A 15,297-nucleotide genomic window follows, 5' to 3' on the forward strand; every position below is an offset into this window, starting at 1 on the left:
AAACGTGTTCAGTGCAGATCAGTGAGTAAGGACCTGGGTAGTAACCTAAAACTCGACCAAGGACTGTGTGGACAACTGCACTGGTGGCTGATGGCTAAAAAGGGAAACAGCAAAGAAGGAGACAAACTGAGCTGTGGACCTTCAGCTGTCCAGAGGGCACAGCCATTTTGAATATTTATAAGCGATGCATCCATTTTGGATATTTAAATCAGCAGTGTTCAGATCCCAGCAACATGAAAATAGGCTCTGCTAGCCAAGGACAGCATGGGCAACAACACTGGAGGCTAACAACTGGAAAGGTGTGATATTCCCTTTGTTATTCTTACACCCCATACCCTCTTGGTGAATGGAGGTGTGCCCTTCCTCCACCTCCAACCACCTTCTGGACCACAGGAATTCCATCCCAGTCAGTGTTCTTTGATGGAGCCTAGATGCCCTGCCTTGCACTCACAGATTTTTGTTTGTTTGTTTTTAAATTATTCTTTTTTTCCTTCCTTTTAATTTTTATTCTCTCTTTTTCCCTTCCCGGGTTCTAATTTTTGGCTTTTTTTCTCTTATCATTTCCTGGTTCCCACCTTTTTCCTTTTGGTTCTTCCCATTGATTATTTTTCTTTTGCATTTTTTTCATTTTTTTGTTTATTATTATTTTACTCTACCATTTTTCTCTTATCCTCCCTTTGCAGATATTGTGGGGTTGTTTTCCTTCCTCTTTTTCTATTTATATATATATTTTTTTGTCTTTCTAAATTACTTCTTTAAATATTTCTTGCCTTTCCTTTTTTTTGGGGGATGGTGATTAGCCCTGTGTGTTTTTAATTATTATTATTGTTGGTTTTGTTTGAGTGAGAGACAGCAACTGTGCTCATATGTCCCAACCATACCAGCACCTCCTGCAGCCCCCACCTACTGAGTGAGGGTCACCACTTGCTTCTGCACCAAATGGCCAATGATAGATGACAGCCAGTATGAGCCCAGCTCACCCTTAACTGCTCTTCACAAACAACTAACAGAGATCTATTCACCCACTCTCATTTTCTATCACACCTACCAGAAGATGAGATGAGTGCCTAAATGCTGCCAACTAGCAAATAGAGGAGTACAGTACCCTACTTACTCAGATATATCAAAACAATGAGAAAAAAAATCTTAGGTAAATCACATCAAAACACATTTGCCAAACATAAGTACAATGATGTCACAATGTCTCAGAGACAGCAGACCATCACAGTCCACACAAAGAAGCAAGATAAAGTAGTAGAACAAGGGACAGGATATAGACCCAGAAAACATACCTGTGGAAGAAGCAGCTTTGGAACTCCCTGATAAGAAATTCAGAAGAATTATATTTAGGCACCTTCAACAGATTGAGAAACAGATCAAGGAAAACACTGACAAAACAGTAGAAAGTTTGGGAAGACAATACAGGGACAAAATGATAAAATAAATGATAAATCAGAAATGGTACAAAATCTACAGATAGAAATTCAGAAGATTAAAACAAAAATTTCAGAAATAGATAGTACATTGAATGGACAAAGGAGTAGATTCGAATCAATGGAAGATGGAATTACTGAGATTGAAGACAAATGCCTCAATACTGCTTTGGTAGGAGATCAATCAGAATAAAGATCAAAACAAAAAGAAGAAAGCCTAAGATTCATGTGGGATACTGTAAGAGGAATAACCTATATATAATAGGAATTCCAGAATAGGAAGAGACAAAACCACAAAGAATATTGTGGAAGATTTCTTGGAAGAGAATTTCCCTGATATGATGAAAGACAAGAATATATCCATTCCAGAAGTTCAGTGAACATCAAGCAGGATAGACCCCAAAAGAAAATCACTAAGACATATCATCACATTCACAAAACCAAAGACAGAGAAAGAATCCTGAAAGCAGCACAAGAAAAATGAGTAGTTACCTACAAAGGGCAATCAATAAGACTAAACTCTGATTTCTCAACCATGTAGATGAGAAGGCAGTGGGGCGATATATATAAAACCCTGAAAGAACAAAATTTCCAACCAAGAATTATACCCAGCAAAATTGTCCCTCAAATATGATGGTGAAATTAGGACATTTCCAGATAAGCAGAAATTAAGGGAATTCGTTAAAACTAGACCTGTCTTACAAGAGATACTAAAAGGAGTCCTCTGGACAGAGAACCAACAACAGCAAACAGCAACCATTAACACACGTGATGATATAATCCAGAAACCAACCCAGTTATGGAATTACCAAAGCAAAATAAGCTTACAAGACTGTAAACAGGGAACCAGAGACATCAATTGGCAAATGAGGACAACTACAAACCAAAAAGAGGGGGAAAAAATAGTGTAGTTACAGTACTTCCAAACAGCAAGGAAGTCAAGACAATTGCAAGATAGAACAGTCTGTTCTAAACTTGGGAAGAAAATTATAAATCACAGGGTAACCTCAAAGAAAAATGATAAACCTTTGCAGCACAATAAAAAAAGAGGACCAGCACAAATATTTAGCAAATATAAAACAATAGCAATGGAGGAAGTGATAATACAATTCCTAAACAAAATGAGCTCAGCACAGAAAATAGAACAAAGAAACCAGCAGCACCACGAAAAAACACATAACAAAATGACAGCAACAAGTTCATACTTGTCAATAATTACACTGAATGTCAAGGATTAAATGAACCACTTAAGAGAGGGAGAGTTGCAGACTGGATATGAAAGCATAACCCATCAATATACTGTCTACAAGAGATACACCTTAGAGACAAAGACAAAAATAGACCAGAAATCAAATATTGAAAAAAGATATATTAAGGAAATGGCAATCAAAAAAGAACAGGAGTGGCAATATTAATTTCTGATAAAATTGACTTTAAAACAAACCGTGATAAGAGACAAGGAAGGACATTATATAATGATTAAAGGATCAATTGAACAAGAGGAGATAACCATAATAAATATCTGTGCACCCAATGAAAGAGCCTTAGACTTTGACAGAATTGAAATTACAAATAGATGACTCCACATAACAGTAGGAGACTTTAATGTACCATTTTCAAACAATGATAGAACTGGAAAGAAACTCATCAAAGATGCAAAAAACTAAATAATACAATCCACCAACCTGACCTTGTAGACATCTACAGAGCTCTTCACTCAACAACAGAACAATATACATTCTTTCCCAGTGCACATGCAATATTCTCCAGGGTAAACCATATGTTCGGCCACAAAGCAAGCCTCACTAAATTGAAGAGCATTGAAATATTGCAAAGCATCTTCTCAGATCACAGTGCTACAAATAGAAATCAGTAATAGGAAGATCAACGGAAAAAGAGCAAACCCATGGAAATCAAGTAACACCCACTTTAAGAACAAGTGGGTAATAGAAGAAATAAAAAATGAAATTAAAAAAATTCCATGAATCAAATGAGAATGAAAACATAACATACCAGAATCTTTGGGACACAGCAAAAGCAGTGATCAGAAGGCAATTAACAGCAAAAAAAAAAAATGCACACATCAAAAAAGAAGAGCTAAAATCAACATCTTACCCCAATATCTCCAACAACTAGAGCAGCAAAAATAGCTTATAGTCACCAGCACAAAAGAAATGATAAAGATTGTAGCAGAAATAAATGAAACAGAAAATAGACAATAGGAAAAATCAACAAGAATAGAAGTTAGTTATTTTAAAAGATTAATAAAATTGGCAAACCACAAGCAAACTTAAGAAGAGAGAGAAAGAATACAAATAACAGAAGTAAGAAACTAATTGGGCAATGTCAAAACAGAACCAACTGAAATAAAAAGGGTAATATCAGAAAACTATCAAGAACTGTAGTCCAACAAATTTAAAATCTAGAAGAAATGGACAGATTTTTAGAAACATACTACTTACCTAAACTGACATAGACTGAGGTGAAAATTTTGAACAGACCCATAACAAAAGAAGAAATTGAACAAGTCATAAAAAAAAAAATTACCAACAAAAAAAAAGGTTTTGGCCCAGACAGTTTCACTAGAGAATTCTACCAAGCGTTCAGAGAAGAACTGACTCCAATCCTACTCAAACTATTCCAGAACATAGAAAAGGATAGAATCTTCCCAAATTCATTTTATGAAGCAAACATAACGTTGATACCAACACTGGGCAAAGACATCACTAAAAAGGAAAACTACAGACCAGTATCTTTCATGAATATAGATGCAAAAATCTTCAACAAAATCCTGGCCAGTAGACTCGAACAACATATTGAAAAAATAATACATCATGACCAAGTGGGGCTCATACCAGGTGTCAAGGATGGTTCGACATTAGAGAAATAATCAACATAATCCGTCACATAAGTAAAATAAAGGAAAAGAGCCATGTGATCATATCACTCAATGCAGAAAAGGCGTTTGATAAAATCTAACACCCATTCCTGATTAAAAAAAAAAAAAAAAAAAACCTCTCAGCAAAATAGGAATAGAAGGGAAATTCCTCAGCATAATAAAGGGCATATATGCAAAACCAACAGCCAGTATTATTCTCAACGGAGAGAGTGAAACCATTCCCCTTGCAAATGGGATCCAGATAAGGATACCCTCTATCACCACTTTTATTCAGCATTGTATTGGAAGTTCTAGCCAGAGCAATAGGCAACAAAGGGAAATCAAAGGGATCCAAATTTATAAGGAAGAAGTAAAACTATTCCTATTGGCTAATGATATGATTCTATACATAAAAAAACTCGAGAGACTCAGGGAAAAAACTACTGGAACTAATTAAGAGGTTGAGGATAGTGGCAGGATACAAGATCAACATAAAAAATCAGTTGAATTCCTCTACACCAGCAAAGAGATTGCTGAAAAGGAAATAAGGAAATCAGTACCATTTACAATAGCTACCAAAAAAATAAAATACTTGGGAATAAATCTTGCCAGGGACACAAAAGACCTGTACAAAGAAAACTACAAAACACTACTTCAAAAACCATAAGAGATGTACGTAAATGGAAGAACATACCATGTTCTTGGATAGGAAGATTGAACATTGTGAAAGTGTCAATTCTACCCAAAGCAATCTACACATTCAATGTAATCCCAATCTAGATCCTATCAACATTCTTTAAGGATGTGGAAAAAAAATCACAAATTTTATATTGAAAGGAAAGAGACCTTAGTTAAACAAAGCACTATTGAAGAACAACAAAGTAGGAGGTCTCACACTCCCAGATCTCAAAACCTACTAGATAGCCACGGTAGTCAAAATAGCTTGATATCTGTATAATGATAGACACATGGATCAGTGGAATAGAGTCGAGAACTTCTATAGATCCATCAACTTATGGTCAGCTGATCTTTCGCAAAGGGCCAAAATCTATTAAATGGGGAAGAGATAGTATCTTTAACAAATGGTGTAGGCAAAACTGGTTATCCATTTGCAGAAAAATGAAACAAGATCCATACCTCACACCATACAGAAAAACTAACTCCAGGTGCATCAAAGACTTAAATGTGAACCTTAAAACTATAAAGTTCTTCAAGGCAAAAATACGGGCAAATTTAGGGACCCTAATTTATGGCATAAATAGACTATCAAGCATCACCCAAGATGCACAGACAGCAGAAGAGAAATTGGATGAATCAGACCTTCTAAAGATTAAATTTCTTTGTGCTTCCAAAGACTTCTCCAAAAGAGTCAAAAGAGAACCTACAGATTGGGAAAAAATGTTTAGCAATGACATACCTGACAAGGGACTTATCTTATAAAAAAGTCCAAATACCTCAATAAAAAGATTAACAATCCAATTAGTAAATTGGCAGAAGACACGAATAGACACTTCACCAATGAGGATGTTCAGGCAGCCAACAAACACAAGAAGAAATGTTCACAATCATAGCCATTAGAGAGATGCAAATCAAAACAACAATGACATACCATCTCACCTGAGCACTAATAGCAAATTTTAACAAGACAGAAAATAACTAATGCTCATGAGGATGTGGTGAGATTGGGACTCTCATACACTGCTGGTGGGACAGTAAAATGATACAACCAATGTGGAAATCAGTATGTCAGTTCCTTAAAAAGTTGGGATTAGAAATACCATTTGATCCAGCAATCCCATTACTATGTATATATCCTAAAGAAGTGAGAGGCAGGACAAGAACAGATATGTGCACACCCATGTTTATTGCAGCACTATTCACAATAGCCAAGACATGGAAACAGCATAAGTGCCCATCAACAGAAGAATGGATAACCAAACTATAGTACATACACACACTTGTGGAATAGTATGCTGCACTAAAGAATAACGTAGAATCTGCGAAATGGATGAGCGTGGATATGCTGAGTGTAATAAGTCAATCACAGAAGGACAAATACTGTATTAGTTCACTATTGTAAAAAGTAAGGAAAGGTTTGTATATGGGAAGAACCTTTCTTTGTTGGTTGCCAGGGAGGGGAGGGAAAAGGAGGGAACAGTGCTAGATAGGTAGAGACAAGTATTGATTTGGGTGAAGGGAAGGGCGGATGTACCAAAAGTGAGTGCATAGGAAAGAACACAGGGAAGAGATAACTACAGGGAGGAAGTGGGAATACAGCAGTTACATTGTGGGGAATAGCAGTCAATGTCATGAAACAAAATATGTATGAACTGCTGTATGGAAAATGAATTTGCTTTGTGAACTTCCACCCAAATCACAATAAAATTTTTTTAAAAAAGGAAGGAAACCTAGGGCCCCTAACAACAATAATAGCAATATACATGCCATCTCATTATCATAACAGCTTATACATTATTGCATATATGCATTATGCGATTACTACGTTTATTTTCCCTAGCACCTTAGTGGTGTGTCTGTTTTAAATTAAACACTCAGTAAATGTTTGTAGTATGAATAAAAGAATATTAGAGACAATGGGGACCTTAAGAATCTGGTATCTCCTTTTTTTTTTTTTAAGATTCTATTTCAGAGTTTTTCAGTCAATTCTGTTTTGTGCCTGAAGCATCCCTGCATTCTGCTGTATTCCTGGGCCTTTCTAGGTTCCTACAGTGACTTGCCTTGCTGCTTTTGTTGAATTAGTAAATAAATACTGTTCTTAAGACCTGAACAAGACATTGACAGATGCAATATTATGGTAACAGCCTAACACTGGTATTTAATATTTGAAGGAATGAAGGAATAGCAGTTAATTAATTTGTCATAGTCCCTTTCCTGTATCCCTTTCCTCTGCCCCAGTCCACTATTCTTAACTTCTATAGCCATTTGAAACGAAGACCTTTCCTAATTGTTGTGAAGTCAGTTCGGAACAGAAGGCTTTATCTCAGTTGTCTTCTAAGATGGCACAGAACATGTTTCCAAGTGAGTTTCCTTAAAGAAAACTGTTAATGATTTATTTTAAAATACTAGTACATGGTGAACCGTATTATATATATAAACTTTATGTTTGAAGTTTGCTCTAAAGAATGATATATGGAATACATACTGAGAAATTTTTTAAGAGTTTTGCTTTACTACATTGTATTCCAAACTCACTGCCATCAAGTCGATTCTGACTCATAGTGACTCCCTTTGGGTTTCTGAGGTGGTAAATCTTTACGGAAGTAAACTGCCCAATTTTCCTTCCAAGGAGTAGCAGGTGGCTTTGAACCACCATCCTGGTTAGCAGTCATATGCCTTAGACACTACAGCACCAGAGCTCCTTCTACATTATATTAGCATGGTGAATTTTGTTTCTTATTGTTTTGCAGGTAGATGTAAGTATAAAATTATGGAAAAATGGATTCACAGTTAATGATGATTTCAGAAGTTACTCTGATGGTGCAAGTCAGCAGTTTCTGAACTCCATCAAAAAGGGGTAAGTAATCTTTGTAAATAGAAGCATATTTTAGGCCTGGGATTGTGCCATTTTACCTGCCAATTTTGGATTCAGCAGCCTCAGCAGCCAGTAGCTGTATGAGTCAGAAGCCTCTAGCTCCATTGGGCCTGGAACAAAAGTCAAGAGACCTTCCCCAGCCCCTAGAGCTAGCACTCTGAATTCGGACTTCTAGCTTCCTAAAATGTTAAGACAGTTCTGAACAGAAGGTTTTATCTCAGATGTCCTCTGAGATGGAATAGAGCATACATGTTTCCAAGTGTCTTCTTGGGAAGACCAAGAAAGAGTTGATGCTTTTGAATTGTGATGTTGGTGAAGAATGCTGGAAATACCATGGACTGTCAGAAGAATGAACAAATCTGTCCTGGACAAAGTGCAGCCAGAATGCTCCTTGGAGGCAAAAAGGACCAGACTTTATGTCACCTCCTTTGGTCATGTTGTCAGAAGGGACCATTCCCTGAAGAAGGATATCGTGCTTGGTAAAATGGAGGGTCAACAAAGAAGGGGAAGGCCCTCAACAAGATGGACTGACAGAGTGGCTACAAAAATGGGCTCAAGTGTAGCAAGGATAGTGAGGATGGAGCAGCACCGGGCAGTGTTTTGTTCTGTTGTACATAGGGTTGTTGTGAGTAGGAGCCGACTAGAAAGCAACAACAACAACAACAAATTGTAAAAGAATAAATTCCTGTTTGTTAAAGCCATCAATATGTGGTATTTCTGTTATAGCAGCACTAGAGAACTAAGAGTAACATAATCTTTGTCTAGAAAATTTTAAAAACTTTAAAAACCTATAATTTCACCACTAAGAAGTAACTGCAGTTAACATTTTGGTGAATTTTGTTGTGGCATTTTCTGTTCATAGTCTGAGATAATGTACTTAGAAGGGTACATAAACTGTAAGTATATACTAAATGAATTTGTATTATTTCTGTTACCAGAAAAAGGTTGATTACCTCATGAGATTTGTTAAAGTTTCTAATATCCCCATGCAAGTTCATTGCTTAGATATATTAATTATATTCTATAATATTCTAAACTCTTCAATCATTAGAAAAGACATTACCTTCAGAAGACCATAATATTCCACACATCTTTGCCTGAGACCTGCTATGTACCACACACTACGTGAGGCTGGAATATGTTTGTGAGCAAAGCAGACGTAGTCCCTGCGCACTGGGAGCTTACATTGTTCAAAAGAGAGTCATCTGTGCTACACTAGACAAAGCACAGGATGGAGGTCAAGTCCTAACTATATTACTTTAACTTCTCTAGAAGGAAGATGAAATGTGAATTTTTTTTTTAAATTCTGATGTTTGTTAATTTACCTTTGTCGTTTCCAGAATAAATCTCTTTTCATTCATAACTAAAATGAGAGACTAATTTTTTTGTGGCATTTTTCAGTCCTGTGTAGGCACCTATAAAAATGATCAAGTGGTTTAAATTTAGCAGTTTATAGTCATCAAATAAGGAGCTTTGGTGGTATAGTGGGTAAGGCATTTGGCTGCTAACCAAGATGTTGGGTTCAAACCTACCAGCTGCTCCGCGGTGGAAGAATGAGGCAGTCTGCTTCCTTTAAGATTTACAGCCTTGGAAACCCAATGGGGGTCGCTTTGAGTTGAAATCCACTCTATGGCAGCAAGTTTGGTTTTTGAGTCATCAAGAATTTTACAGATTTTATACTGCTGGAAAACCTATGCTGTACATGAAGTTTATGGTCTGAAAAATTACTCTGTTATTCTGGGCTTTTGTTCATATTATTGTTCATATTATTTAATCATATTATCATTACCTTTGTTGTTGTTATGTGCCGTTGAGTTGGACCCGACTCATAGCGACCCCTCCTTGGGTTTCTGAGGGCGTTTCTCTACAGAATTAGATTGCCCAATCTTTGTCCCAAGGAGTGGCTGATGATTATTACCTTTAAATATATTTAATTCTTTCATTGTAGGGACTATTATGTGCCTCTTATTTCTGTATATTATTCAGTTCTTCCTTTTGCATTTTGGGAGCTTTATTTATTTATTTGTGATTTTGGTGAAAGTTTACAGAGCAAATTCACTTTCCATACAGCGATTCACATATACTTTGTCTCATGACATTGACCACAGTTTTCCACAATGCAACAGCTCCCCTCCCACTTCCTCCCCGTAGTTACCTCTTCCCTGGGTCCATCCCTCCATGTACTCCTGCCCCCTGAGCTGTCTCCCTGTGCATAAATAACCCTTCTTTCTCCCATGATTGTTCTCTCCAAGGAGTGTATCTACCTCAGGTAAATGTTCAACTCATATGCCTGTCTTTTGTTTGGCTGCAAGCCACAGGTGTGGGTTCAATTCCAGACCTGAAGGAGGCTTTATTTTTATCATTTTGTTTCTTTTCCTTTCAAGGGAATTACCTGTAGAATTACAGGAGATTTTTGATAAAGAAGAGGTGGATGTTAAAGTTGAAGATAAGAAAAATGAAGTATGTATGTCAACAAAGCCTGTATTCCAGCCCTTCTCAGGACAGGGTCACAGGTTGGGAAGGTGAGTAGGGTCATGATTTGTGTTTTCTGTAAATACAGGCTTGAATACTGTTCAACCCATCATTATTTTATCCGTGTAGATCACACATGTAGAACTTAGAATTTCTCCATTAGAAATGAGATTCTTTATGTTAACTTTTATGAGTACTACTGAGTCTTATTAGCTTAGTGTAAATTACTGTATGCTAGCATTACACTATAAAATCATGGAGGCTTTTGGTTTTATCAATTGTGGCAGCCTTTCTTACTGAGGACATAGGCAGAATTGGATGAATAAATCATTTTCTTGCCCTTAACATCTACCATTTAAACTTTATCAATAATTTTACTAAGTATATATCCTAGATTTTTAATATTAGGGTTCTATTTTCTAGTTACCAGTGCCTCCAACACTGTTCTATGATCAATATCTGAATTTTGATGTAATAAAAATGGAAATGTGTCTGATAAGGTTAGTATTGGTATCAAATTCTGTTCATTACTTTCACATTTTACAGTCTGCACCATATCTAATTATGCCTATGATAGAATGTGCAAAGAGATTAGATTGGTAAAGTACATGCATATTCATATGTACAAAAATATCTGGACATGACTTTCAAAATGATAAAATAATACTTTGTTTCTTTTCTTTTCCTTTGTAACCCAGTCTTATAAACTTTATGATCTTTGTACTTATAATCTCTGTAATGGATTTATAATTTCTTTCAGAAATTTTCACCTGGGAAATAGATAAAAATAAAGTCCATTGACTTAATCAACCCTATAAAAAGCATCTATTCTGTAAAACGCTATTCAAATAATACTAATAATATATATGTATAGCACTTTACAAGCTTACAGTTTTAAATATGTATTTCTTTAGATTTTTACAATCATTATGTGAGGTAGACATAACTAATATTAATATTTTTATGTTATTACTGAGGAGACAACTCAGAAGGGTTCAGTGATTTAGACAACTCACATAGCTAGTAAAAAGCAGAGGAGAACCTGAAAACATACTCTTAGAACATGTTTCTTCCTTTATATCACCCATTTTATTATAATTGGCAATAAAAATAACCACCGTATACTTGGACATATTCCTTGTATATGTTTAGTGTACCAGATGCCGTTTGTGTGTGTGTGTGTGTGTGTGTGTGTGAGAGAGAGAGAGTTATAGTAGTGCCATCTTTAAAGAACTGAATTAAAGTTATGTATAAAATAGAACTATTGAAACATCTCAGTGGGTATTTCATCAATTCCTGGAGCCTTGTTTTTTGCCAATTCCTTCAGTGCAGCTTGGACTTCTTTCTTCAATTCTTGGTTCTTGATCATATGCCACCTCCTGCATTAGTCGAACATTGTTCCGGTTACTTAGTGCCATTCTGACAGAAATACACCATCAATGGGATGGCCTTAACAAATAGGAGTTTGTTCTTAGAATTTGGAGGCTTTAAGTCCAAGTTCAAAGTGCCAGGCTCTAGGGCCTGGGTGAAAGCCCCTCAACCTTGGGGTCAGCTCTGCCTCCTCCTCCTGGCCCACTGGAGCTAGAGGTGTTTCTTCACTCAGATAGCTGCTGGCTGCTGAGGCTGAGAAGACCCAAGGTTGACAAGTAAAAAGGCACAGTCCTGATGTTACCAAGCAGGCCATTAATTTAAGTCCATTGTAAGTCCCAAGGTCAGCAGAGCATAGCAGGCTGCTGAGCAATGACATAGCTGCATGCAGGTCCAAGCGTGCCATAGGCTAGAGACCATTCCCAAAGCTGCTGCTTATATACAGGAAGCAGACCACATACCCAAAGGCAGCTACTCAGCTGCTCACAGTAGATTCCACCAAGGAGTTGACTCCCAGTCTCATCATGGGGAATACTACATCCAGCTGCCCAGACACTCAACCATACCTAGCCAAATTGACACAAAAACATAACCACCACAAACATCAACCTATTTTTTTTTGGTACAGTGACTCTGTAGTAGCACTGGAGGTGCTTACTCATTTATGCTGAGAAATTTGGAAGACAGCTACCTGGCCAACTGACTGGAAGAGATGCCTATTTGTGCCCATTCCAAAGAAGAGTGATCCAACAGAATGCAGAAATTGCTAAACAGTATCATTAATGTCACTTGGGTAAAATTTTGCTGAAGATAATTCGAAAATGGCTGCAGCACTATATTGACAGGGAAGTAACTGCCAGCAATTTAAGCTGCATTCACAAGAGGGTGTAAAACCAGAAATATCATTGCTGATGGCTGAAAGCAAAAAATATTGGAAAGATGTTTAGCTGTGTTTTATTGCCTATGAAGAGACATTCAACTATGTGGATCCTAACAAATTATAGATCACATTGCAAAGAATGGGAATTCAAGGACACTTAATTGTGCTCTCAAGAAACTTGACATACACCAAGAGGCAGTTGCTTGAACAGAACAAGGAGATACTATGAGGTTTAAAATCAGGAAAAGTGGGAGTCATGGTTGTATCCTTTCACCATACTTAATCAGTCTGTATGCTGAGCAAATAATCTGAGAAGCTATACAGTATGAATAAGAGCACAGCATTACGAGTGAAGGAAGACTAATTAACCTGTGATATGCAGGTGACACAACCTTGCTCACTGAAAGTGAAAAACACTTGGAGCACTTAATGATAAAGATAAGACTGCAGCCTTCAGTATGAATTATACCTCAACATAAAGACAACAAAACTCCTCACAGTTGGACCAGTAAGCAACAACATAACTGAAGAAAAGATTGAAGTTGTCAAAGATTTCATTTTAGTTGAATCCACAGTCAGTGCCCATGGAAAGAAGTCAAACAGTGTATTGCATGTAGGCAAATCTGCAAAAGACCTCTTTAAAGTGTTAAAGATTAAAGATGTCACTTTAAAGGCTAAGGTTCATCTGACCTAAGCAGTGGTATTTTCAGTAGCTCATATGCATATGAAAGCTGCACAGTGAATAAGGCCACAGAAGAATTGATTCATTTGAATTGTGCTATTAGCAAAAAATATTGACTATACCATGGACTGTCAGAAGCTCTGGTAGCATAGTGCCTAAAACACTTGACTGCTCACCAGAAGGCTGGCGGTTCAAACCCACCAGCCACTCCTCAGAAGGAAGGTTGGGCAATCTACTTCTGTAATGATACCACCTCAGGAACCCAAGGAGGGGTCACTGTGAGTCAGGTCTGACTCGAGGGCACATAACAACAAAAACAGCCAGAAGAAAAAACAAATCTGTCTCAGAAGAAGTGCAGCTGGAATGCTCCTTGGCAGCGAGAATGGCCAGACTTGGTCTCACCAACTTTGGTCATGTTGTCAGAAGGGATCATTCCCTGGAGAGGGATATCATGCTTGGTAAAGTAGAGGGTCAATGAAAAAGGGGAAGACTGTCCACAAGATGGATTGACATAGTGGCTGCAATGATAGCCTGAAGCACAGCATAGATTGTGAGGATAGCACAGGACTGGGCAGTGTTTTTTTCTGTTGACATAGGGCTGCCATGAGTCTAAACTGACTCAATGGCAGCTAACAACAATGAGTTGCTAAGCAGTGAGATTTAATTGAAGAATTTTAAGAAGGAATATGGCATAAATCTATGATTTGTCTCATTTTATTCTGTATCATATACAGGAGGCAGTTTAGTGTGCTGCTGAGAGCACAAGTTCTAGAACTACATACACCATTGTGTGGCAGGAACTAACCACAAGAAGTATTTACATTTAAATTTAATTAAATTAAAAATTCAGTTCCACATTCACACTAGCCATATTTCAAGGGTTCAGCAGCCACATGTGTTTTGTGACAGTGTGAATATAGTACCTTTCTGTCATGTCACAAAACTCTATTAGGCGGTGTTGCTCCAGAATCAGGAGCTCTAGCAGTACAGTAGTTAAAGCATTTGAATGCTACCCAAAAGATTGGCAGTTCAAACCTACCAGCCACTCCATGGGAGAAAGATGAGGCAGTCTGATTCCATAAAGGCTTACAGCTTTGAAAACCGTATAGGACAGTTCTACTCTGTCCTACAGAATTGATGTGAATTGGAATCAACTTGATTGCACTGGGTTTGGTTTTGGGGTTTGGCTTTATACTCAGACTGCCTGGGTTTCCAGGCCATCACTTACCATCTTTGTGACCTTTGAGCAAGTTACCTACATCTCTAAGCCTCAAACGGGTAACACTGAACTTTCTTCATTAGGTTGTAAATATTTAGTAAGATACATGGCTATAAAGCACTTAACCTGCATTTACTTGGCACACAGTAACATTAAAAAAAACTTTAGCTCTCTGTATTGTTACACTAGATGTAGGATAAAATTTCTCTTCTGCTTTTTAATAGATCTCTTTTCATCTATATTTTGTATTTACAGTATTCTATTTACATTTCTCAGTTTTACTTTGTGTGCTGGATTACAGCACACAAATTTATGAGTTACAGGGCTTCCTAAAACTGTTTCAGTTGTTATTAGTTGATGATTAAGCAGGTATGCTTCATTTTACTCACTTCATCTTTATTGTGCTTCTAAGATTCTACATGGTTTCACAAATTGAAGGTTTGTGGCAACCCTGCGTCAAACAGGTCTATTGGCACCATTTTCCGGTAGCATGTGCTTACATGCGTATCACAGTAGATTCCACCATCGGTGTCACATTTTGGTAATTCTCACAATATTTCAAACTTTTCCATAATACTCTTCCACATTTAATAACCTACAGTATAGTATCAACATAAGTTTTATATGTACTAAGAAAGCAAAAATGTCATGTGACTTGCTTTAATTCACTTTATTGCAGTGGTCTGGAACAAAATCTACAGTATTTTTGAGGTATACCTGTATACTTAACATAAATTTTTAAAAAAATTTAATGCATTTTATTGAAATATAATTTAGGTACAGTGAAATACACAAAACTAAAATGACATGGG

General features: G+C 36.9%; 1 protein-coding gene across 1 annotated transcript in view; it reads left to right on the forward strand.

Moving 5' to 3' along the window:
- The window catches only part of UBXN2A (UBX domain protein 2A), a 100,029-nt gene that overhangs the window by 76,267 nt on the left and 8,465 nt on the right, over window positions 1–15,297 (forward strand). The window contains exons 3-4 of the mRNA XM_007939291.1: window positions 7,740–7,846; window positions 10,249–10,386. Coding sequence (XP_007937482.1) covers window positions 7,740–7,846; window positions 10,249–10,386 — 245 coding nt within the window. The remainder of the gene's footprint in view (window positions 1–7,739; window positions 7,847–10,248; window positions 10,387–15,297) is intronic.

This window comes from Orycteropus afer, unplaced genomic scaffold, assembly GCF_000298275.1.
Source record: "Orycteropus afer afer isolate SDZICR_OR568_19922 unplaced genomic scaffold, OryAfe1.0 scaffold00058, whole genome shotgun sequence".
Lineage (NCBI taxonomy): Eukaryota > Metazoa > Chordata > Mammalia > Tubulidentata > Orycteropodidae > Orycteropus > Orycteropus afer.